At 43.3% G+C, this 25,556-nt stretch overlaps 1 protein-coding gene across 1 annotated transcript in view; it reads right to left on the reverse strand.

Moving 5' to 3' along the window:
* LOC111849749 (sodium channel protein type 5 subunit alpha-like) overlaps positions 1-25,556 on the reverse strand; it is an 81,401-nt gene that overhangs the window by 54,515 nt on the left and 1,330 nt on the right. The window contains exons 2-8 of the mRNA XM_023822912.2: positions 11,852-12,158; positions 10,899-11,017; positions 9,043-9,132; positions 7,323-7,451; positions 5,719-5,810; positions 1,938-2,180; positions 1,231-1,294 (exon numbers count right to left, since the gene is read on the reverse strand). Of these exons, the coding sequence (XP_023678680.1) occupies positions 1,231-1,294; positions 1,938-2,180; positions 5,719-5,810; positions 7,323-7,451; positions 9,043-9,132; positions 10,899-11,017; positions 11,852-12,118 (1,004 nt within the window). The 5' untranslated portion in view covers positions 12,119-12,158. The remainder of the gene's footprint in view (positions 1-1,230; positions 1,295-1,937; positions 2,181-5,718; positions 5,811-7,322; positions 7,452-9,042; positions 9,133-10,898; positions 11,018-11,851; positions 12,159-25,556) is intronic.

A 25,556-nucleotide genomic window follows, 5' to 3' on the forward strand; every position in this document is an offset into this window, starting at 1 on the left:
AAAAGACTGAATTCTGAATTGCAAATTTTATTCACCAATAAAAAGTGATTCACTTTAAATGGGTTTCTACAAAATATGTTAAATATGTCTCAACTAACACTAGGACTTTTTGGATTTTGACCCATTGCACCAAAGTCCAACCACATTTTAGGCGCACAAAAAAGGTAAAATTGTGCACCTAGCACTTTTAGGGTGCACAAAAAAAATTGTGCACCTAGCACTTTTTAGGTGCACAAATTTGTGTGCGCCTGCATTTTTCAAAGGACAAGCCCTGCCATGGATGTAACCCCAAACCATGATTTTTCCTCCACCAAACTTGACTGTTTTCTGGGTGAATTTTGAGTTCATGCGGGTTCCAACAGGTCTCCTGCAGTATTTGCGGCATTTGGTATGTAGTTCAATGGATGATTCGTCAGAAAAATCAACCTTCTTTGCTGCAAGCTGTGGGCCTTGGCAAATTCAACATGCTTTTTTGTTGTGTTCTTGTTAATGCTGGTTTCTGAGCACTAATTTGGCCATGGAGACCACTGCGTGCGAGAATTCGAGAAACTGTTCTTGTAGACACAGCGGTTTCTGGTGACCAGTTCTGATGTAGCTCTGCTGCAGTTGAAAAAGGGTTGGCCCTGGACTTTCGAAGCAACAAACGGTCCTCTCAAAGAGTTGTCTTACGGGGTCTGCCTGACCTGGGCTTGTCATGAACATCACCAGTTTCTTCATATCTTTTTTTAATCCCCTCCACTTGACGTTTGGATACATTAACGATGTCTGCCACCTCAGCAGCAGACTTGGTCTGTGGTTGAATCTTTGGCATGTTGTCAGAAGTCAGGTTGCACTTCAAGTGAAGGTCTGGTGTGCTGGGGTTCTTTTTATACACACCTGGGATTATGTTCATTACAATATTTGTCACAGGTGAACCTCAAATCTGTGATTGGTTGAATAATTAAAAGACATGACAAGACTTTTGTCCTTGCAAAAACAGGTGTTATGGACTTTAACAAGCTGTGAACATCAGGACACTTTTTGACTGTTTCATTTTGTACCCAGTTATTAATGTGAAAGCCCTTGGCATTAAATTGATCCATTCAATGTAACAATTGATTGATTAGAAATAAAGTTATATGCCTTTTTAAGTTACTATGTCCTTATGTGACAAGACTTTTGTCAATGACTGTATAATGGGCACCATGACACATCTAACCACAATCCCGAGACAAGAGGAGTGTCGCTCACCCAGCATCGCTGCTGTTCCCGCATATTAAGGCGTCCTTCGCTCCTTCCACCTTGTAGTAGTTATCTGTGGATACAACACCAGAAAAAGCATGTAATACCTGTAATAGAAGCTTCCTGGTATAATTCTCAACAATATTCAGGCATGGATTTTCTGCTCTCTGCTTCATTTGAATTTCATTTTAAGTCTTTTTTTTTTTTTTGTTTGTTTAGTAAATTCATGGACGCATGGAAACACTGCGCTAATAATGGAAGCCTTCTGTTAAGTCACCCTGCGTCACAACAGCTGTGTGGTCAGAATGAGGACCCTGAGAGTTATGTATGCAGAGATGTAACAGCATCGGTGTGAAAAGTAAATGCTAATCCAATTTCATTGTTAACTGCAAAGCCCTGAAAGACCTGGCTGTTGATGGTGAAGGGATCCACAGGAGGCAGAAGTGGGGTATTTTTGTCAGAACACCTGGGATGAGACGGAGAGGTAACCTGCGTAACATTTAAAATCGCAGCTTTGGTCTCTGGCTTAACTGAATATAGCGTAAACACATCAGAACCAGACCATTTCTTCTGGATGCTCTCCTTGCTGTGACACCGCATACTGATTGAGTTACAGGTGTGTAAATGGTTTTGTCCCCCCCATCTTCACCCCTGCCCTGAAACATCTACGCAGTCCTGTGCTTTCACAGAAGATCTCGTGGTTTCTGTGGTGTCACCTTCATCGTTCAGGAAGTCCTCAAGGGAGTCCCAGGTTCGGTTGTCACACTGGAAGGTGTCGCTGCCGTTGGTGGTGGCATTGATGCAGTGTTCGGGGTTGCGGATGCATTTCTGCCTCAGCATGCCCATGAAGAGCTGCAGGCCGATGAGGGCGAAGACGCTCAGGCAGAACATGGTGAGGATCATGACGTCTGCAAGCTTCTTCACGGACTGGATCAGGGCACCCACGATGGTTTTCAGGCCTGAGATGGGAGAGCAGTTTGGTTGCGTGTTTGGGGGTTACGTGGGAGTCTCCCAGTCCTATTTATGATTGATGAAAGAAGTCGTAGGTTGGTCAATAGTTTAACATCACTAACACCTGCTTTGATGTGCTATTTTCCCTACAAGGAGTTTTGGGTCAACACCATGCTGAAGTAAACCATGGGGCGTCTGTGCCAGTGAAAAGTTACTCCCAACAAATAACTACTTCTCCTACTTTTCAACTTTGATTGTCATTTTCTTTGTGGTTTTAGTTGTCTGTCAAAGAGGCCACACACCCATGCTGTGACTCAAAAAAACATTCCAGTACTTTCTGAACGATGCGGTTGCCGTTGAAGCTGTTACACGGCAGGGGTATAGGAGAAATACATTTGAGACACTTTTTTTAAAAATCTGTAATTGCATCGTAAATCGCAGCATAGCTGAGCAACAAAATGCCAGGGGAACACATCACCTCAGAACAGGCCAGCTAGCTGACTTCTGTCAAGAAGATGTTCTACAAAGACCAACATCTTCCTGTTTCTTTGAGCAATTGGGCATTTTATAGTCAACTGATGTTGGTCAATTACAAGGAAATATTATACTGCAGCTATAGTTCTAAATGATTTGGTGTAATGCTCTTTAAGAGGCCAAATTAAGTAAACAATATGTCTTGTAGGGCTGCACGATTTGGGGAAAATATCGAATCGCGATTTTTCCGACAGAAATTGCGATTACGATTTGATTTGCGATTTAATTTTTTTAATGTCAAGCTTGATCAGTTCAATATTCAGTGTGTAGTAATTTTAAAACATATGACGCAGCATGAGATACCATCAGTATTAACTGGTCTATATTCTAATGCAAGGATGAGAATTTAAAGATGTGATGTGTCAAGTTAAATAAAGTAATAATGAAAACAATTGCAGCAAAAAGAAAAATAGCGATCTTGCAGGTAACGCTTATTACCATCCTAATAACACTAGAACCGCCTTATCCCACGCCAATGAACAAGCAAGAACTACTTCGGTGTATGCAGCCCTTTTGTTTGCGCTATTGTGTTGTTAGCTACTGTTATAACACTAATAACACTCAAAAAACCATAATGTTCATAACAGAGTGGCTGTTCTGTCCTGAAACAGTAAAGCTAGAAATTTTTTATCGTAGTATGCATTTTATAAAATGTTGAATAAATAGAAGTCGTTTATTGGTGATTTCATGTTGGTCGAAGTTTCCGCATTTTAACAACTGTATACGCTATTTTCTATACAAATCAATTCAGGTGAAACAAAAAATGTACGTGTTCATGGTTGCAAACTCTTTCAGACGGCAAATCTATATTCCATTCTAAACTTAAAACTAGCTGCATCAAAAACGTTACGGCAGTTTGCAAACCCTACAGACTATTTACAAGGTAATAAAACTTACATACATGTAATTGTGTGTGCAGAACAGAGAATAGAAAATCTAACTCCATGCAGCTGACCGAAGTTGCCAACCCTGCATTTTATTTTAAATGAGAAGTAAAATGCAGTTTTCGACTGAAGCAGCTTATCATTCCTTTGCATAATTGTTACTCGGACAAATACAAAACAAATGATTAAACAATATATGCGTCGCTTTTTGTATGTTTTCTAAATAAGACCGCGTGCCCATACCCAACTGTAATAGCGATTAAAGCGATCTATTCTTTTAGTATTTATGTTAAAGCAAGACTTTTATTTTATTACTGTTGTTGGATTAATCTTTCGAAACACTTAAATTTAATAAGCACAAAAACATATGACATAAACACCACTGTATTATGGGTTTTATGGCTTTTTTGGGGGGTCACCGACTCCGCTGCTGAAAGAATTACTGACTGTCTCATTGTTGTTTTGATGGGTTAGCGGTATACTAATGCTATTACCTATTAACAAAAACCAAAGGTATGATACGCTGAAGTATACTGCAGCTGGTGTTTAAAAGGAGCTCGCCGATTCTATTGATGATAAGACCTTTCTGAAACAATCTCGGACCATGAAATAGGAAGGCAATTCACTGATAGCTCAGTAGCGGAATCAGTATTTTTCCGTACCGCGAATGTAACATTTTCCTTGGGTTTCACGTCTTTGCTGTTTGTGGGCCTGTACGCCTTCTTGGGCCACTTGTGATTGGTGAGCATGACTGGCAGGCGATAAGCACGGTGCTTGTGATTGGTGAGAATGACTATCACACAGGGAGCATGGCATGAATTTGTAAAACTATTCTCACAGCAGTTTTAAACCCTGGGTCCGACATGCTGTATAATGTATATCCTAATTCGCGATTTTTATGATTTGCTAATCGCGTTGTTTCAAATCGCGATTTCGATTTGAAATCGATACATCGTGCAGCCCTAATGTCTTGTACAATCAATGCACTTAGCCAGTAATATGTCATTTGAAATGCCTGTTGTCCAAACATTCCGCTGTACCTTTGTTTTTTTGTTTTCCTCGTGACTAACCGTATGCACATGTTTGTGTAATCTGGGCCGAGTCTGCCCAGGTCACCAGAGAGCTGTGTGCACACCGAGCATTAAGGAGTCACTTTGGGTTTTAGCATTTACAGTGGATGGTTTGGGCCAGAGTAGGTCAGCCATCCAAGCTGTGTCAGCTGTGCTCTGCCCAAGCTTAGCCTTGAAATAGGGCATATTAGGGTTGGTGTCATGGGGGGTGGCCATGCACCTCCCAGGGCTGGACACTCATTTATTCACTTGTCCCACCTCTGACTGATTATCCATCATATATAAGCTACGTAAGCTATTTGAGTTCTACACCCCATTGTCCAAGCCCACGTCTCTTCTCAACCTTTTCTGAAATCCAATGCCCATTTACCGTTCCGTATTTTCTTTCCCCCATCCCTGTGTCATATGCTTCAGTTCTCCGTCCATCCCAGACTAAGTTGTGCCGAATCTTATTTTAATAAAGTTTTCTGTATTGTTTTTGTACCCTGCACGGGAATTTCCATAGAGACGAGAATGAAACTCGAATGATGCCAATGTATTCTGTTAACACTCATTTACATATAAATGACAATGATTCTCTAACTAGCCATGACTGATAGATGTTACTCGCTCAGCTAAAATGATGTAACAAGATTCTCGCTCATGTTACCTCAAATAACCTGTGTAGTCTCGGTTGTATTGCCTTATAGAGACAGGCTGTACTCCAACCTCATGCCCTTTGCTGCTTGGGATAGACTACAGGCCCCGTCATGTCCCTGACCATAAGAGGTTAGAGGATGGATGGATGGATGGATGGCTGTGAAGTACAAAATCATTAACCTTAAGAGTAGGCTATATGCAGAAACTGAAATCCTTGGGATATGGAGCAGACCCATGGAGTGACGAGTCAGGGAATTTATTTGGCACCCAATAAAAAATTTATCCAAGGCAATACTGTAATAGAGAAAATTCAGCATTTTGAAAGCCTTCTGGGAAATGCTGTGTTGCTCTGTGGTCCCCACAAAACATAGACCAGCAAGACTCTAAACCTAAGGCAGCACGAGGAGCCTTCCTCTCACCTGGAATGACGGAGATGGTCTTCAGGGCTCGGAGCACCCGGAACGTTCTAAGTGCTGACACATTGCCCAGGTCCACGAATTCTGTGACGTATCTGCAGTGAGTCAAAATAACAGACACAGTGATGGTGTAGGGCAGGGATCTTCAAATCTGGACCTCAAATCCAAATCCAGGCCTTGTTTCCAATGTTCCCAGGTAGTTGGTTTAATAATTACTGATTCTGATTGGCCACAGAGGCTTCATACCCTGCTCACAGGTAAAGGAAGGCTGGAAAATCAGCAGGGCTCGGACCTTCAGGACCGTGATTTGAATAGCCCTGGTGTACGGTCAACCACGCCAACGTAGTCAGGTAGGGGGTACGTTGATGATAACTTAGGGAAGGACATGGGGGGGCAGGATCTTCCACCTGGGCAGCAGCAGCAAATGTACCCTTCTTCCAGAGAGCTCCTTACCTCAAGCTACCTACAGAGTCTCCAGTGCTTTGGGAACCCCGAATTTGACCCTGTTTGAAGAACTGTAATATTATATCAATTCACCTACCAACCTGAGAAAGTAAATAGAAGTTAAAGACTGGAAAACAATTTGTAATACCCTAATGTGAAAGCTTCCCCAGAGGCTGAGTTTCTGTTAAATACACCAGGGAAGTCAAGGTCCTGAACACTGCCACTTTGATTATTCAGCATGACTCTCTTCCTCCTGGGTTCCCCTGCCGTGGGGCAAGGGTATGACATCACCCATGTGCTGAAATGGTGTCCCCTGGAGCCGGTGGACATTCTCCATTTCTGATCTCCCGGTAATTACACCAGGTCTGTGGATTTCTGAACTTTGGCCTTGTCATTGAGCCACATACCTTGAATCAATTGCTTGGTTTCTCAAAAATATGAAAAGTGCAATGTGCAAGTAGAGATACTGGGTTTTTTGCAGCTTTAAAGGTTATCATATTACATAAATGGCGAGAGATAGCATGAAAGCGCTTGCTGTCATCTAGTGATGGTGCATTAACTGGACCAATAAAAATAGCCTAAAATTGGATACTTGTTATACGTTTCCCACTCTGTTTTCCGGTGTGTGAAGGAGGGGCCCATTTCTCTGAGTGATAGAGGTGGTTGGGTTGATTTCCTATTAATCACAGAGTGCCAGACGTGTGACTGCCCGGCTCAGCGGTCGCTGGGCCCTACAGCACGATGATGGCTTCCTCGCCTTTGCCTGGCCTGTTCCTGCCCTGCTTCCTCCTCTACGCTTCGGCCCCTTCCTGAGCATCACCGCCACGCTTTCTGGCAGCGGACGGGGATTCATTTCTCAGAGCGGTGGCACTCCGCAACCTCTCGCCAGTCTGGATGATGTCATGGCTCCCATCATTTGAATGATCTCAGCCCTCCGTCCTCATTCATCTTGTATCATTTGCTCTCGGCAACATTTTAGGTAGAAAGAGAGCATAAATTCTGCAAAAAGGCATTCCGGTGAAATACACAGAGATTCGGTGTGGAGGTCTTGCTGCTAGTTGATGATTACCTGGACTGCATTAGGCTCACAGAAGGCAGGATTGAAGGAGGGTTACGGTTAAGGTTAAGGTTAGTGTATGGGATGACCTCAGCCAGATACTTACGCCATGATGATCACGCTGAAGTCCAGCCAATTCCAGGGGTCCCTCAGGAAGGTGAATGGGCCGAAGCAGAACCCTCTCGCCAGGATCTTTATCATTGACTCGAACGTGTATATGCCGGTGAAAGTGTACCTGAATATGGAGGGGCGGTAGAAAGAGGGGGAAACTGTAATTTAGGTCCAACCACAGGCGGCTTCCAAAACGTGGAAGAGAACACATTTTACAGTCTTGTCTCCAGCATGCCACACCTTCTCACTGTTTCCAACACCAAAAAAGGTATGCATGGTGTCACACGGGAAACAGAAGACGGACATGGTGAAGTGGAAAGCGCGCGTGAGGCCGTCAGCCCTGGAGGGATGGATGGCAAGCTTGTGTGGCGTCACTTCTTGATGAGTCAGAGACCATCAAGAAAACAATGGGCACGGATGCGACTAAGTCACTTCTGATATTGAAATCATATGTGAGCTAAGTGGATGGAGACCAGAATGAAGAATGGAGCATTCGGGGTCACGGGATGATATCCACGAGACGCTCTTTTGCTGATCTTCACTTTCATGTATATTTTGTTTATTTGTGTCATACCTCTCAACCCGGTCTACATAGAAATAAAGGCTTTTTTCTACTGCCACTTGGATACAAATAAAACCAAAGCATTTGTACCTTAGTTCTCTTCCACTTCAAAAAAGCAATTCAACCTTATGGTTGAAAAATGCTTGTCTGAGAGGATTCAGCTTCTCTCTATATTCAGATTCTTTGCAATTTCATATGGAAGTAGGTTTAAGGCAGGACACCACGGAAAGCTGCACAGCGTGCTGATCGCATCTCCTGGGTCGGCCCAGGCGCAGCCGGGGGGGGGAGGGGGGGGGTTGAGAGGTACGAGCTGTTTTTCGGCCAGAGCAGGTAGGGACTCTGGAGTTTCTGCTGCATGCTACGTGCCAGTGAGCCCCTGCAGCCCTCCCCAGCCCAAAACGGATGTCCGCTGAAGGTACATCACTCGTTCTTCATTAAAGGTTAACATGCATGGAGTGTTCACACATTGGACTGGAGGTGGTGGTGCCTTGGGGTATAAGCTCCAGCACAACTTTGCCGACAAGACTGATGTTGGAATACTGCAGACTTAATCAGCCACAGCCCAGAACATGGCTTACATCCCAGACACCATAAATCATCGCTGCATTCTCCTTCCCTCTGACTGCCGGTCATTAGCATGTCACTTGTAAAGATGAGACGTTGCTTAATTCTCGAGACCTTTTTTTCCCCCCTAGATTAGTTTCTGTATAAAAATGTGTGCCACACTTGGGATGTAACCCATGTCTGCCTAAATTATAAAGTAATCAGGATTTGCCAGATCCTGTAATTCCGTTCATTGGTCAATTGTTGTCCTGTATTTTTTCGTATTTCGTCCCTTTAATGAAAATTCTTGAAGGCATAACGATATGTGACATTATACCATGGTTTCATTCCAATGTAGCATAACCAAGTGCAGTTAGCAGAAACATGGGCTTGATACACTGAAACTGTCAACTTACTTGCTAATTGGAGTTCACAAGGCAACAAACACCTGGCAAAGCTTTACATTAGGACAAATAGGGGCACAGTTCAGAAGATCAATGCAAGTCAAAGTGATTCAAGCATTAGCAAACAACAGAAGAATTCAATGAGCAGTATTCACAGCCAGGAGAAGAGTCAGTGTTGAGCCGTGAGGAGTGAGCGGTCTACTTACTCAAGGTATTTGGCCCACTGAGCTGGTTCGGACATGGCCATGAAGCAACAGTTGGTCAATATTGTGCACATGATGAAGAGACTGAACAACGTTGGGAAGCGTCAAGGAAACACAGATGGTGTTTTGAACAGCAAAGACATTCTTCTGTATGTGGGGTGTCTCAAAAAGATATGCATGCCTTCTAATGGAAAGAGGTGCAACTTCAATTATCTGTTCCATATGGTATGCAGAAGAAAGATGGTTTCAGTTTTAGTCGAAATGTACATGTCAAGTACAGTTATTTTTCATATGTCTGCTTTTAATAATAAACTATACATGCATCTCTTGGAGATGCTACATTATCACCAATAAAGATTTGAATGAATGATGATAGTCAATTGTTAAAGAACAAAAAATAAAACAAATATATCTGATTATTTAAGCAAAAAATGAAGTGAAATGGGCTGTAACCCCCTAGGTTAAGTACTGTGTATTTGAGCAGTTCATTATTGAGCAAAACACTGGCTTTTATTCAGTGGCAGTATTCAAATCATTACAAATGAGCCATGAATTGTTAAATTATAGCGCTTTTGAAGTGGAGAGGGTGGCATTTTAATGGTCAGGATTAGTGTTTTCAGTAAACACTGGAGTCTGACATTGGCCAACAAGGTGATGGCTTGGTATGTATGGCTTTGCGTATGTGTGTTTGCGTGTGTGTATTTGTGAGAGATTTATTATTTTCAACTTTCAATCCATTTGGAAAAGGAGTTCTTTAGAGGAATATGTACCCTAAGGACAGTTTCAGAATAAAGAAAAGCTTTTTTTAAAAAAAAAAAAAAAAAAAAAAAGAAATCGGGTATTAGGTTAGGTAGGCAGTTGACTATGACTTCAAAATTAATTTATAACTCATATAATTCAGAAATTGTAATAAGTTATTACTTTTCACGTTTGAGCATTTCTAAAAAAAAAAGTTATATTAAAATTACATATTTTCTCAATGTCTTTAAAGTAAAAAAAAAAAAGATTAATAAAGAATAGAGTCATATTTATAGCAGTGGTGCTTTAAGATGATTGAGCGTTGTAGAGCTTCCTTGGAGCCAGGCTCATGGTCTCCATGCTGGCGCTGATCCAGAGTATGTGTGAGGACCAGCCTCTGACTCCAAGATCTAATAGATGAAAGTCACATGACCCTGGAGCTCCCTGCTCCCCTTTCATTGTGGAGATTAAGCGAGGGATGTCAGGAGAAGAGTAAAAGCTGGGGGGTTGGGGCGGGGGGCAAGTTAAAGGCAACCCCTATAGCTGCCAGTCTACTCCCTGTCAATTTGCTGTTATTGAATAAGTTTTCAGCATGATATTTAGGGAGGTTATAATGAATAATGATTCACTTAGAAATTTTATGAATCAGCAGCAAATCTCAGCCACAGCCAATAGTCTCAGCAGCTGCTCTGAGTTGAGAAATCTGTGCATCTGAAGGCTAGGAGGTTTGTGGGACGAGGCGGAACGTGTCCAGCACCTCGGAGTCCCTCCTGCTAAAACATAGACAGGTTATTAAAGCGAGTGGCATTATTAGCTACTGGGTCTGCCTGGCACCCTCCCACAGATTTGCTGTTGTGTGGTTTTCTCACTGTGTTGCACTTCTCGTTTACTCATGGTGTAAAAACGAGGGCTGTTTACATAGCGTGGTAAAACACAGGAAAGCAGAGTCATCGGCGATTGAAGCCGAGCCTCCCCGAGTCAGACTTACATAACGAGACGAAGGGGGTCAGCCAGTGTATTACCACTCACAGCATGTCCCAGGACCTAGCAGTCACCTCTGAAGTCCTCTGTGTCAGCTGACGGTGACCGACCCACTCCCCTTCACGCTGATGAAAGGATATGAGTGTACTAAAATTCTTATTGAGATTCTTCTGATGGGATGAAAGGGGCTGAAAATATACAGGGCCGAGGTGGCGCTGAACCGGAAGATGGCTTTGTCCTTGTTCAGCACTACGAATGTCTGTGGAAAGAAGGAACAACATCCATTTGACTGATTTATTGATCGATTGATTGCTTTTAGAGGTAAATGCCAGCTTCTCCAGAGAGGAACTGAACTGTCCTGTAAAAGCATATTAGATGTGTCATTTAGAAAAATTCAGCGTGCAAAGGAATCGAGTGCTGTTCCATAGTACTTAAAGAAAAGTTGCGGCCCTTTTATAGACTTACTGTATTTGTTCTTGAAGCACTTAGAAAATTAAATACCAGCTTTACTCGAAAGACACCACACCGTATTATCCTTGTTCTCTCTTTGTGAAATCCATCATTATCTGCCCACTTGTGCCTTAACGTGGAATAATTTGGAGTTGAGTGTCATTTAAAAAGTCTTTTTTTTCCCAAATAATAATCTACACTTTTTTCCTCATTTAACTATGCATCTTGATAAGTTTTTTATTTAATTGACAGCTATGCCTCCTTTCCCTTAAAGTCCCATTGGGAAATTACCATTATCCTTTATATTCCGAAAGGGCTGGGAAGCAGGACGTCGTCCATTAAGCAATTACAGGTCGGAAAGACACATTTTAGGAAAATCCTTACTGGAGCCACAGACGATCACATGACTTATAGCAAAGGAGATGTTCTACAGAATTTTGTTTCCAGAATCTATTTCTTTTTATAATCTAGCTCTTCTAGTATCGATAAAAATAGCAGATCAGAAATCGTCTATTTTTCCTACGATTTCACCCAGGTCATAACAACGCTGCCCAATTGCTGTGGGGAACCCCTTGCTGATTTGTCAGCCTGCTGTGGACCCAGGCACACCTACAAAGTGTGCATCACATGCCCCAGCACTTACTCTCTGGTTCTTGAAGTAAAACGGGTCAAGGTCTTCCAAAGGTACACCGACAAGCTTGGTGGGGATGTCTCCAAAGATGCGTGGAAGCTGCTTCCCGGCCTCCAGGTCCACCCTGTGCTTGAGCTGCTCCACGTCTCCCATGTCCTCCTGGTACTTCTTGGAGTTCCTCGCATGTTCGTCTGCGATCCGCTGCTCGATGACAGCCAAGGATTCGCGAGTGAACTGCCGCAAGCCTTCGGGTCCGGTTGGTAGAAGCATGGCTGCCATCTTTTCATCCTGATCCTCCTCTGCTAGGCTTTACTTATAGCTGAGAAGATGGGGCCATGGGGAAAGAGGTGAGGCAGTTCAAGAGGTTAGTCATCATGTCTTCCATCCTACCTTGAATTTAACTCATAATCCTACACTTGAGTGAGCCCTGCTGTTTTTCCTTGACAAAAGTTTAATTTAATCTCTGTGTTCATTTGTGCCCCGGCTTCATCATAAATTTATCTTTAATCTTACACACCTTTTGACCCCTTAAGCTATATCATTAGTAGTAGGAGTCACAGTGACATACTGCTGCCCAAAGGTATATTGTACTTAGAAACACATTCTTAGTAATTTAACAGAGGTCTGACCACATGCTAAATCTTCTCACTGAGTGGAATTGGATTGAAATCAAACCAGCTAGCAAGCAATTCAGTCAGTGGGCTGTATTTGTCTCTGTGGAGTCATGTAGTGAAGTTACATGGATAAAAATGTCATATACCTGAAGAGTCAGAGCCAGAGGTGGAGATTTCAGGTCCAGAGAGTATAAATCCAGAGCAAGAGTTTGCTTCAACCAACCAGTTTAGTATAAAGAGTCACAGAGTACTCAACTGGTTGGTTGAAACAAAATATCGGTCTGGATTTGTACTCTCTGGACCTGAAATCTCCACTACTGGTCAGATCACAGCTGTGGGTGAATTTTAACCTGAAATTCAGATTTAAGTTGCCATCATAGCTGGGGTAGCTCGTATCCACTTCTACACACCATTTTTTGGAGGGGGCTTCAGGAATCTATCAAGGCACTGTGAATGTAGAGATTACAACGAGTACAAAGGCTTAATGCTGTTATTTATGTACACACTTTGAGGTCATGCCAGTTTTATTTGGTTTATGTGTAGTTTTGAATAAAATAGCTCACGTTGGCTTTAACCTCTGTGCAGGAGACACAATGTAGTCAATGTTAAAGAGCAAGGGGCCCGATCCTGGTGCCGAATTTACAGCACAGTCATACCGCATCATTTAAATGGCGAAGAATGCACTTAAAGAGACATTCATTTCTGATGCTGATGTTTCTTTGTGGGTGAGATAGAGACTCCATGCTCTATTTTAACTACACGGTCTGATGCGCACTATGCAAATTCTTTTAGGGATGTGGCCAGCTCACTTTTGCTAGTTTAACGGCGGAATAATAGTTGCTGCACCAGGCGCATGGTCCAAAAGGGTTGTACTAAGTCTAGTAATTAATTGTACTAAGACTACAAACTATAGTGTCATCTCCCATTCCCTTTAAGAGCCAGGTGTACTTGCTCTTTGGCCAATATGTATTATAATGGTGGATTTGCCAGGTAGTAGAAAAGAACGCTTCTCTGCAGAGGGACCTACAGCTATAGAGTGTGGCGTTGGACAAAATGTCATTTTTGTACTGCTCAAATATACATTTTTTTTTTTTTAGCAAATTATTATTTATGTTCATGAATGAATAGAAAGTTGCATTTTAGTTTTCACGGAATGAAAGAAAAATAGGCTACTATGCCTAATTTGTTTTTTTACACAGCCAGCCTACCCAGGAACTTTCAGAAGGATGTTAGCATTTCTGAAAGTCCCTCGTCACTCTCATGCGCGCCCGGCTAATGATGGCAGAGCCAGAGTAAAAATCTTAATTTTCCAGAGGATGTAAGGAAAGGCGAATATCTACACTGGGGTTGCCAGATTTTCAATTCGAGACAAGCCTGCACACACATTCACATGTATTTACATGTATGTAACAGTTTTATTATCTTGTAAATAGTCTGTAGGGTTTGCAAACTACCCCAATACTTTTAATGTAGCTAATTTTAGGTTTATAATGGAATAGTATTGATTTCCTGTAAGATTTCTTGCGTGACCATGAGAGTCTGGGAGTGTGAGTATCACACCAGATGCGTGAGAATTGGCAACCCTGCTACTTAATGTCAAACTAAGTAAGGGAGAATCAGATATTTGGCACTCCATTTCCTTGGAAGCGACCACAATGGGAACCATTTGCCTTTTGTCTGCTGTGACAAATGCAACAAAGTGCTATCATACACTGGGTACAAGTCTGGCACTTCAGGGGCACCTATGTTCAGTTTAGAAGGGCCAGACTACACTGACATTCACTGCAAGTGCAAGCAAATCAAAAGTGACAATTGCACTAAAAAATGAAACAACGCACAAATGCGTGGATTTTTTTTATGCAAATCTACAATCTATTATTGAAAACGTATTGCAGGCACAATATGCCTGTATGTGTCACTAGCCTACTGTTATGTGAAAAACGTAGCCTGTTTATTATTTGTTGAACCTAGCCTAACCTAGCCAGATTTGTCTTTATTCTTTACCTGAAAATGAGTAGTCAAACAAAACATTTTTCTTTTATGGGTGGGAACGGGACAAGACTGATGGTGTGACAATTATTTTACAAAAAACACCTGCAGCCAAGCCAAACAATAAATAAACCATAAATGTCTTGCAGCTCTGCTGGCTGAAGATCCAGAGACTAACTATTGACCATATTTTGGTGTGCACATTAATGATTTTTCACATCGAACACTTTTTATTTTTTATCTTTTGCATGATTATGCACTGCTGTGTGTCCCTGTGAATGTAACAAGCCGTGTACACTTGCTATGCACTTGCCTATGTTGCGACATGTTACTATCTTGATAACACGCCCTTAAAATAACACTGAAACACTGCTGCATTGACTTTAGACCAGATTTTTGTTGGTAAAAAGCGCAATCACTTTCCGATGCATCAAAATAGTGATGTACCAACAATGGACTGACACGTCCACAGGTGCTCAGGTGGGTGCAAGTACATTTGCTATTTAAACAATTTTGGCACTGGACGGGAAAATGACAACTGCGTGGGGCACATGCTACCAACGACACTGGCATCGCCCCTGGAACCACTTTGAGATGCAGAATAGGGCCCTGGGTCTCTTATTTCATGCTAATATTGTTCATAGTTCTTGTGTTGGAATGTGGATGATGAGCCCGAGTTGCAGGTTTGAATCCCTGCACAGCTGTGTATGAGTTTGCATGCCCTCACCATGTTGCATGAGTTTCCTAAGCAGTCCAAAGATTTGCAGTTAGGTGACCCCATTGTTTGTCAGCATGTTTGCGCTTATGGACCGGCATCCCATCCAGGGTGCCCCCCCCCCAACCTTGTGCCCAGTGCTGCCTGGCACAGGCTTCAGGCTGCCAACAACCCTGACCAGGATAAACAGATGGAAGATGGGTGGTATTATAATAGATAGAGTAGCATTATAGAGGATTTATTTTCATATTGATTCAAGAAAAACACAAGGCTTCCTTCCAAGTCCTAAAACAGGCCAGCAAACATGAATTAATTGAACTGAACGACAGTTGAATAGATTTAGTGTTACACGTTTATGAATGTGTAACTTAACTCTGGATGCTGTGTGAGGTATAGCAGTAAATCAATCTGCCCTGACGAATTTGAAAGAAGCGCTTTGATACGCGTGCTGTCGGACTTCTTCTAGCATTATCTGATTTCAGTTATGCTTTTTAAAAAGCTTCCCAGGCAAAACTATTTCATAGCCCCATTGTGCATTGGCTTTTCAAGATGGCTGCATCCATCCAAGGGGTGTAGAGGATAAACTGAGCAGGGATGAAGGTGGATTTGCATGGAAACAAGAATTTAGCAATGTTATCAAAATGTATTAAGGCTGCTGATGCTTCATAGTGTATTGTATTGTGTTGTAAGGGGTGAATGAAATATATTTTTTACTCTGTGAGGGTGCTAAATATCCATGCGTCACCGTGAGAGCAGTGAGGAGGGAGTCCCTTTTTCTGGAAAAGTGATTTATCTTCAGTGGTAACACACATCAGGTTAGATGGTGTGACTGCATTTCCTGTCGACATTGACGGCGGCCATGATCATGCCGCTGTGTGTCGCCGTGGTTACAAGACAGGACACTTCTTGTGTCTGCATATTTTGCTACCGCAGACCTATTACATCACAGGAAGGTGTGGCCAGTGGAGGTATTGCGGCTTGAACTGGGGATTCCCTTCTCAGCTGCACACAGGAGCCGAGGTTTTCCGCTTAAACAAAGAGAAAGATGCCCAGAAGGAAGGGAGACTGATGGATTGTGCCCTGGGGAGGGCCTCAGTATGCAGGAGTTTGACAGAAGGGGGCTTTGGGCTGAACTCCGAGAAGCGGAAGTTTATAACATAGTCACATGAGTATAGTCCCCTCACATGGCAGACAGCACCCCTCCCTCATGCCGCAGATTTATTAATGTTATTTTTTCCCTTGTGAACTTCTTTGCTTGCCAGAGGTGAGCTTTTCCTTTTGATGAAACGCCAATAAAGCACTAGTAAGCCATGCTTCTTTCTGTGTGACCGACAAACACGTACCGCACACTCATCGCCTCCAGCCGACGCACTTCACGGGCCGGTTAGCTATGACCGCCTGAGCTCCCTAGTGAGGAAGGTTCAGCCCTTCTGGTGCAGCGCCAGTGTCACATCTGGGTTCGCACTGCTTGTGAAGCACGCTGATACCATGACAACCTGTTAGGCAGCTGGAGGTTGGGGATCGCATGATCCCCAGCAGCCATCTTTAATCCCCTTAAATCTTACACACTCCTGCAATAATTATGTTACTGTGAGACGTCACATTTGCCTTTGGTGTTAATATGACCCCAGGGTAGGTGTGCCAGTTAAGTTTTTTTTTTTTAGCCGTTGGGTGAATATATCTGATATGCGTGACATGGTGATCATCTCCACGGTGTCAAGATTGTTACTGACCCCGGGTGTTTGCCATTAATCTTGTTACATACTTTATAAAGTCTGTGATCTTTTTAGGTCTTTTTGATTGAAGGTCATTGATAATGGTGCTTAAACAGTCTTATAATCATGCCATTAAGGCAAATGGCTTTATTGGGCCTGGTGACCGTGACCAGATAAGGAGTCACAAGTTGGACTGGAGGTTGAATGCTCAATTCAGTGATTGTTTGATTGGTTATTCGGTTGATATGTTGACCGATTGTTGTTTACTTGCTTGATAAAATGAATGATCATGTTAATTTACCAAATATCCGTAAAGTTACTTATATACTGATTTTTAGGAAGAGAATCTATACTCCACCTCATGTGTCACTTAACATAAGACCTCAGTTTTTCTTCCTCGTTCAGCAGCTGATGTATTTTCTGGTTGTTGAATTCACTTCTTCCCATTGACTGGCTTAAAATTTTTTCAGTAAATTACAGGGTTGACGGTAAACACAGGCTAAACATCCATGTCAGGTGAGCAAGAGGAGGAGGGAGGGAGGGAGAGAGGGGCAGAGAGAGAGAGAGAGAGAGAGAGAGAGCCACATGGGGAGAAAAATCACCATGACAGAAAACGCTGTGCTTTTACAGCTGTTCTCTCCTGGATAGAACGTTGTGGCTCGGTAATTTCCCAGAGTAATTCCTTTTAGCCGTATTGTGCGTTTTTCCAGCCTGTGCCATTAAAGCGTTAAAGTCCCATTTTAAATCACCTTCAAACTGGGTCAGGTGTTTATTTCCGGGTCCGAGGGTTTGAGTTCAACCCTCCCATTGCTCATGTGGCTCTCTGTATGTATGAAGGGTGTAGGGGGGGTGTTGAGATCCCATGAGTGTCCCCCACCCCCCCCAAGATTTTAAATTCACAGTAACATATTTAGGCTTCAGGGAAGAGCGAGGAACAGATCTGCCACTTTGGGCAGAGTTCAGAGATGGCAGCCTTCTTACTGGGAAGAAGACATGGTCATACATTAAACAAAGCTGAGGCGTCCTGTGCTCTCTTTGAGCTGAAATTGAATTTAATTGCTTTCACATCCATTTTCACAGACAGATGCAAGTGCAGCTCCCTCGATGAGTAATAACCATAATAGTACTTAATTGATGTCGGAAAAAAATTAAATGCGTTGCTCGAGGAAGGCCCCAGACGGGATCTTGTGTAAAGGCCGCTCCTGATGCTTGCCCTGGTGACTGAGTGGCTCCTTAGAGGCAGACATGGCATTTAGAGGCCGTAGGCTGGACGTCACGTGATCACACAAATCAAATGCATGTTTGTCTCAGGTTTAAACAGAAAAAAAACATGTCTGAAGCGTGCACATCCACGGAAGCAGTGCTCCTGATGAGAGAATGTCCACGAATGATTGCCTCACTGATCCCACCCCTGATGGGAGCGGCACAGTGGCTGAGTGGGATGTTAACTCTCACCTCCAGGGCAGGCAGGTCGAATCCTGCCTCTGCACTGTGTGTTTGGAGTCCTCCCTGTGTCACGAGGGCTTCCTACCGCAGTCCAAGGACGTGCGCTTGGCTACTTGACGTCTCTACATTTCCCGTAGTGCATGCCTGTGCATGCGTGTTTGTGGCTCCGTCGATGGACCGGCATCTCGTCCAGGGTGTCCCCCAGCCTTGTGCCCTGTCCTGCCTGGGAGAGGCTCCAGGTCCCCCGTGACCCTGACTAGGATAAGCGGTGGAAAGACAGATGATCGTGACTTTCTCTGTGTGTTTTTCCTGTATCTTGGACAGATTTAGCACATTGTCCTCAGAGTGCGGCTGAACTGTATGCTCCAAATGAGAGAAACACTACAAAACAGTGGCGCTTCCTGTCCCTCTCACCATCGTCAGCACATTTCGCGGCTTTAAGAGCAGCGATGAGCCGCGGCGGGAATCAGGCTGCTCAGCCTGCCGCATCACCTGCCCTAATCCCCTCTCGCGATTTCCCTTAGCGGCAAATCCATTTGCTCTGAATGTGCCGGCCTCTCCACTGAAGAGGGCTTCACAGCACTTCACAGGGAAAGGTCTGCGCTAACGAGCCGCTTCATCTGAACGTCAGCCCCTGCACAAGCCCACAAACTCACTGCCATTTCTGACTCGATCCCGACCCAGTCCCCTTGACCTGTCACCTCCCTCAGCCGTGAACATGAGGTGCACATGGATGTTCTGCACCAAGCAGATCGATCCCTTGTTACGGTTTATGTACTTTGTGTCGTGATGGACTCACATGTCCATCAGGAAGTGCTAATCATCACAATTTAATTCAGTTTTGGAGCTGTCTCTGCTGTAACATATTGTGGATTCCCAGGAGAGCAAGCCAGGCTCCTGGGCGACGAATCAGGTCACTGCCGTGTCACTAAAATGTCCAGATGGCCCAGCGAGGCCGCATACGATTGTCATATCCCTACGCCACCAGTAATGGGAGTGCTTAACCTCTCCACCGCTAAAGTGCTCCTGCAAGGTTCATCAGCGGACAGCAAAAGCGCTGGCCGTGTCCCGTTCCCCTCACCGGCGCACAAGGAGAAATCTCACTTGGGGGCACGTAGAGAATTCAGTGCTCAGAATTAGCACAAAAAGAGGCTTTGGCTTCGCGGACACGTGTCGTTCGCCACTACTACAACAGGGCCGCCTTTTAGTAACACCCTGCTCTAATTCTGACCGCGGTTCAGGCGCAGGAAACTTCTGCTCCTGATTCCTGCAGGACAGACGCACGGGTGCAAACGGGCGTCGTCCACTTAAGTGAGCCGACCTCGATTCTCTAAGCAGGGTCCTTCTCCCCTCTTTAGCTGTTAAAGGTAGTGGTGACCTGGAGATGATGTGAAGGGGGTTTCACTAGGCAGGTGATGCATAGCTTTAAGGGGATCCCAGGTCGTGTGTGATTGGTGGTCTAGTAGAGGTGTCAAAGCTATGCTAATTAAGACCACCTGAAATCACAGGTGACATAATTACCAATGCATTTGATTTTATGACCTGTTAGACAGGTACTCTAAATACAAGTACAGATACAGCGCTAATTAATTATGAGTAGTAGCATATGTGACAACCAAGTAATAAAATAAGATCCACAAAAAGTTTAGCCCACTTGCCTTTAAGGATATTTTTGTGGATTGGACCTTGCTTGAGTGTTATGAGTATTGAGTCTCATTTTTACTGAGATGCACACAACACTCTGTATGTGCATTGTCTACTGTACATAGTATAAAATGGCACACAAGAGACTCCACTTACAGACAAAGAAAGTTCAGTCCCCCTATTTCCCAGCATCTTGGTAGCTGCCGTCCTTAGCCTTTTGAGTGGCCGGGCGTTGAGCAAAGACCATCACGATAAGTGGTCTGTTGGCAGAAAATGTCAGCTCCCTCTTTCCTTTCCATGAGTAATCAGGGCTGCTGTAGGTTGGAAAAAAAACTCTGGTTTCCATGGCAAACTCCTGAGGCTGAAGAACACAGAGAGGCTGAATGGGGGGGGTGGGGTCCTTGTTTGGGGGGGGGGGCTGTTTACATTGTGCACATGAAATCTCTGAGTCATCTGAGGCATGTCGAATGGCACGTATTCGCGACACAGTCGGCAGAGAATGGTCTGGTGCGTAACAAGGAGCGCGGAGGGCTTGTGGATCGCAAATATGCCACAGTCGGGGTTAAACCCACATAAACCATGTAAATAAGGACCTAGAAACAAACACAGGTGTCAGGGGATTACACTGCATGCCTGTCACTTTTATTTGGACTTTCACCCAAAATATTATGTAATACAAAGCCATTCTTATGAGGCTAAGATGTGCTTAAGATAGAACGTGTCCTTCAAACTGTAAGAGCTTGGCTGGCTGCTCCAGATCTCTGCTCAAGGAAGGGGACACTGAAGAGGAGAACTGACTAAGGACTGCGAGAGAAACATTCTAGAATATGTTGTCATGAGTCAGTCAATACGTGATAAGCTAAATGGAAAATTACTCATATTCCATTTTTCCCCTTTCCTGTTTTATTTGTTAAGGTAGTTCTTGAGAAAAACCCTTGACTGACAATGCTATGTAAAAAGTATTCAGCAAAATAAATAAAGTGACTTTCAAGGAACATATCCTGTTTTCCATAAAAGATTCCAGAAAACAAGCAAACAACGCTATGCAATTAATAACAATGTTAGAGCAGGAGTAACTGATGGTCTGTTACTGACATTCGCTCTTACTGTATGAAAGTGCCATGATGAAATGTCATTATGAATATTTATATATGTGTTGTATTACGTTTTGAAATGTAAAATGAAAAGTCAGTGCATCATAACTAGTTATAACTAGTACAGAGCATCCTCCCAGACAGACCAAAAGGGCAAAAATTGTATAAGATATAACATAGAAGTAACCGGCATATTTAAAAATAAAACACCAGTAAAACATCGGTTTACTTTTGCTTATTTTGCTTATCACAAATCACAGTAAGACTGAGCAGATTTGAAGGAAAACATTGTGGAACAAAGCTTAAGAAAAGCAGGGCATTGTGAGGCAGTCCATGTGAGAAGCAAGGCATTGTGGGACAGTGCACAAGAGAAGCAGGGCATTGTGGGATGGTGTACATGAGATGCAAAGCATTGTGAGTCTGCTTCAGAGAAGCAGGGCATTGTGGGATGGGGTAAATCTCAATATGCATACTTGACCGTACTTGTGTTCTTGTGTACCCGTTTTATGTCGTCTTCCATTGTCGAAGACCAGATCCAATACTAAGAACACAAGATCAAGGAATGGTAACAATCACCAGTCCAAATATCACGGAAGCATTGGTTGCAGCCTCGCCAATGTGAACAATCCCATGATTCATTGCCTGCTATTACAGAGGAAGGAGGAAGAAGACTCAAACCATAACTGTACTGCCTTAATCGGAGATATGTTTCTATCTAGGATTTGCTATTTTTCACTTTTTAGGCTCATAAGACGGCTGAACTGGTATGGGTAACACCCCCGTATAGCGTTTGTACAGAAATAAATATGAATATTTTAAGTGCAAACTTTATTTGAGGAAAAAAGCACGTGAAATCATACCAGGAATAGTCATTTATACTGAACATTTCGATTATCTGTCATTTATTATATACCACGATAGATACTAAGAAAATTACAGCTGGGGTAATCTGCTGGGCATACAGCGTAGTGGAGTACACAAGTATACATCTGTCTCAGTCCACTATTGGTGCATTCTTTGTCCTCGTGCTCTTGAGAGATCGTTCTGGGAAGGCAACGTAGCAAGACCAGTCTTGCCAAGGCCACAAGTACAATCTTTGCGTTCTTGGTATTCAGATTTACCCATGATGTACATGAGATGCAAAGCATTGTGGGACAGTGCATAAGAGAAGCAGGGCATTGTGGGATGGTGTTCATGCAATGCAAAGCATTGTGGGACAGGGCATAAAAGAAGCAGGGCATTGTGGGATGGTGTATTTCTAGTACCAAGAACACAAAGATCGTATTTGTGTTCTTGGTAAGAGCAGTCTTGCTAACATGCCTCCCAAGAACATACTTGAGATTCAATAAATTGCAGGATTGTTCTTGTTGGCAAGGATGCAACTTATACATCCTTGAAATCTGGGATGAGTGAAGAACAACATTCAGGGATTTTCCTCTCCATACTTCTGTTCCTAAGTATTGGAACTGTACTTTGGGAATGGAAGATAACATCAAACGGGCATGTGAGATCACAAGAACAAGTACATGTATTCATAAACACCCCTGGTGTATATGAGCATTGTAGAACAGTACATAAGAGAAGCATTGTAGGATACAATGCATTGTAGGATAGTGCATAATTAAAGAAGGGCATTGTGGGGCAAAACATCAAAGCTCTGGGACAGTGCACATAGGAAGCATGGAATTGTAACATGGTGCGTGTGTCGGAAGCAGGAATGTTAGTGTCAGGATACGGCCAAGTGAATGATGTCGCATGTATACTCTGTAGACCTCTGTAGTCGTTAGACGCTTTTTACAGCAGCATCAGACACTGTAAGAATCATACAGCAGATCCTGAGAGCATCTGTGTTTTGTCCTGCTGCAGTCTGGTACTGACTGTTTCCCTGTCTAGTGCCCTGTTTCCTGGGATAGGCTCCGGGCCCCCTGTGACCCTGCACTTAATGCACGGCGGGAAGCTGGCTGGACGGTGACTTTCTCATTGTTTGTTGTTACCTGGTGCCTCTTCCAAAGCTTAGGATGAGACTCCAAATAACTTCCCAGGTCTTATAATGGGCTGGGAGCACGAGCTCCCAGTCCAAAGGCTCCTGGGGTACAGGAAGTAGCCAGCTTGAAGGGTGGCCCTGCCTTCATCGGTTTAGCAAAAAGGAGGTGTCACAGTCTGCGGGGTATTAGAGAGGTAGTGGGCTGTCGCTGCTGACAATGAAGGTTCCAAACTTTGTTTCCTGTGATGGTGAACTGAAACACAACAGCAGTGTTCTGGTGGTGTCTGTCGATGATGTCGACCGTACGCAATCCTCATTCTACCCTGCGAAACGAGGGATGGTGTGGTTGTCCTGTGTTGGTGTAATGAGACCACAGCGATGGCCTAGTACTCATGGTGGTATAATTCCCACATTTAAATTATACAGCATTAGTATCGTGTTTGCCTAACCATCACACCATGATGGGGCCTAAAAGAATCTAATACATTTCCCCACTCTCTGAAAATCTCTGTTTCCCATATATCTGTCCTCAGGTCTTTCCCACGCCCACAGACCATAGCTGTCCGTCTTTGATGTTTATGGACTCATTATGTATCGAAATTGAACTCAGGAATCTTAACTGGTTTGTCTGCTTTGCCTTGTATTCACCTGTTTGTGCCTGAGTGTAACTGATAATGAACGTGGACACAAATACTGATCAGGTGTCCATAAATCCAAACCAAATGGTGGGAACTTGGTTTCTGTGGCTTAATCCTGTATTTCATTTTTTTTCATTTGTTATTATATGCAAACTTCAATGCTGTCTTTTTCCCTATAAATCTTTGGAACATAAGCGGCAACTAATTCCTCCGGCTATCTATGACTTAACTTGGTTGCCCAGTGATGAGCTTCGTGCATGTAAATGTCAGACAGGTGCCTGGGAATCCTGCTTTGTTTGGAATAATGGAGATACTTGTGGCTCAGTGGGAACCTGGCAGGTGCGGAGCTGAAGTCCACGGCGGACAGAAAGGCCTGAGTCGCACATTCCCGCAGTCCCTCTACAATCTCCGTGTAGGAGGAACTGAAACAGACATCGACCGCTGTGGCGGAAATCACAGTGAATCACCACATAACATATTTTCTCAGCGTGGCATCCGCGATGGTCAGTGGCTGACGTATCTGCCTCTTTCTCTTTAAATATCTTCTCTCCCTATTGCTTGCAAAGACATACAGCCCTTATATCAAAGGTCTCCTGGTTAACCACAAAGTCAACAACATCCATTCCTGTTTCCAACCAGAGTCCAACAATGTGACATTAGAAAACTTCGAAATCTTTTAATTTGGATCTGTTGCTTAAATGACCTTAAGTCTTGTGGTTTTGAAATTACCACATTTTACTGAATGGTCGTTTTTTTGTTACATTTTACTGAGTCATGTTGCAACAAAAAGGCAAAGAGATTGCAAAAGACCTTTTTTTCATATTATTGTTCTTTGCTAAATACATAGAGACATGTAACCACCACTACCACCACCCTCCCCCCCCCCCCAAAAAAAAGTAATTTCCAGTAGTGTCCTACTTGATATATTAGGAGTTAATTATGAAGTGTACGCTATGTATTACAGTTCTGTGGAACTGGGCTGTGAGTGGTTCGCGTGCGAGTAAGATCTCATGGACTAGCTTGGGGGACATGCTGCAGCATTCCGCATTCCACTTGTGACCTCAAGGGACAAACATTCCAGAATCACCGACAAAGGGCACGACATCATGTGACAGTGTGTGCAGTCTAATGCACACAGCACAAGATCAGTTCAAACAGCACAGCATTAGGTCTCGCTCAGCTGCTGGGATTTAAGTGCAGGCTTCATGGAGCTAAGCCTCAGACTTGCACAGTTACATTTTAATTTAATTCATATATGATATACCTTACATATATATGATATGTACATAAGACATAACTTTAAGTAAAAAATGTAATCGATATTAGCACTTTACAAGACAAATATATCAATATCAGTTCTGTTTGGCTGCTAGAAAATTAACTTTCAAGCATAAACATAAATGACAAATATATATTTTGGTGATATTATGATGCAAATGGCATTGTATTTTGTAATTTCAAAGTGGGTGCGCCGTATGACTCTTATTGCCTATCGCAGAGGTGGCCTGTTTCACATTTATGTCAGCCAGTAGACATCATCAAAGCTAATGTATTACATGTCCTTTTTGGGCTTCATCTGGGGGGAATCAGGCTCTGATTCCAGACCCTTTAAGACCGTTTGGCTCGGCAGCTAAGCCACAGCGGTATTCTCATATACTGTTATTTCATACGTATCGCATGCTATTATCGGTGTTTTACTTCACGACTTTTTTTTAATCTGCTCAAACGTGGCAGTCCATTTAAAATCTAGCGTCCCTTTGTGAATTGATAAAAATAGCAGTCGGAGAATTGCACAGTCATTTAATTGAAGCAGTGTTTTAATCCACACAGATATGTCCGCATATAGAATTATTTGAACAAAGTCCATTTGAACATGTT

Source organism: Paramormyrops kingsleyae, chromosome 4 (genome assembly GCF_048594095.1).
Source record: "Paramormyrops kingsleyae isolate MSU_618 chromosome 4, PKINGS_0.4, whole genome shotgun sequence".
Taxonomy (NCBI): Eukaryota; Metazoa; Chordata; class Actinopteri; order Osteoglossiformes; family Mormyridae; genus Paramormyrops; species Paramormyrops kingsleyae.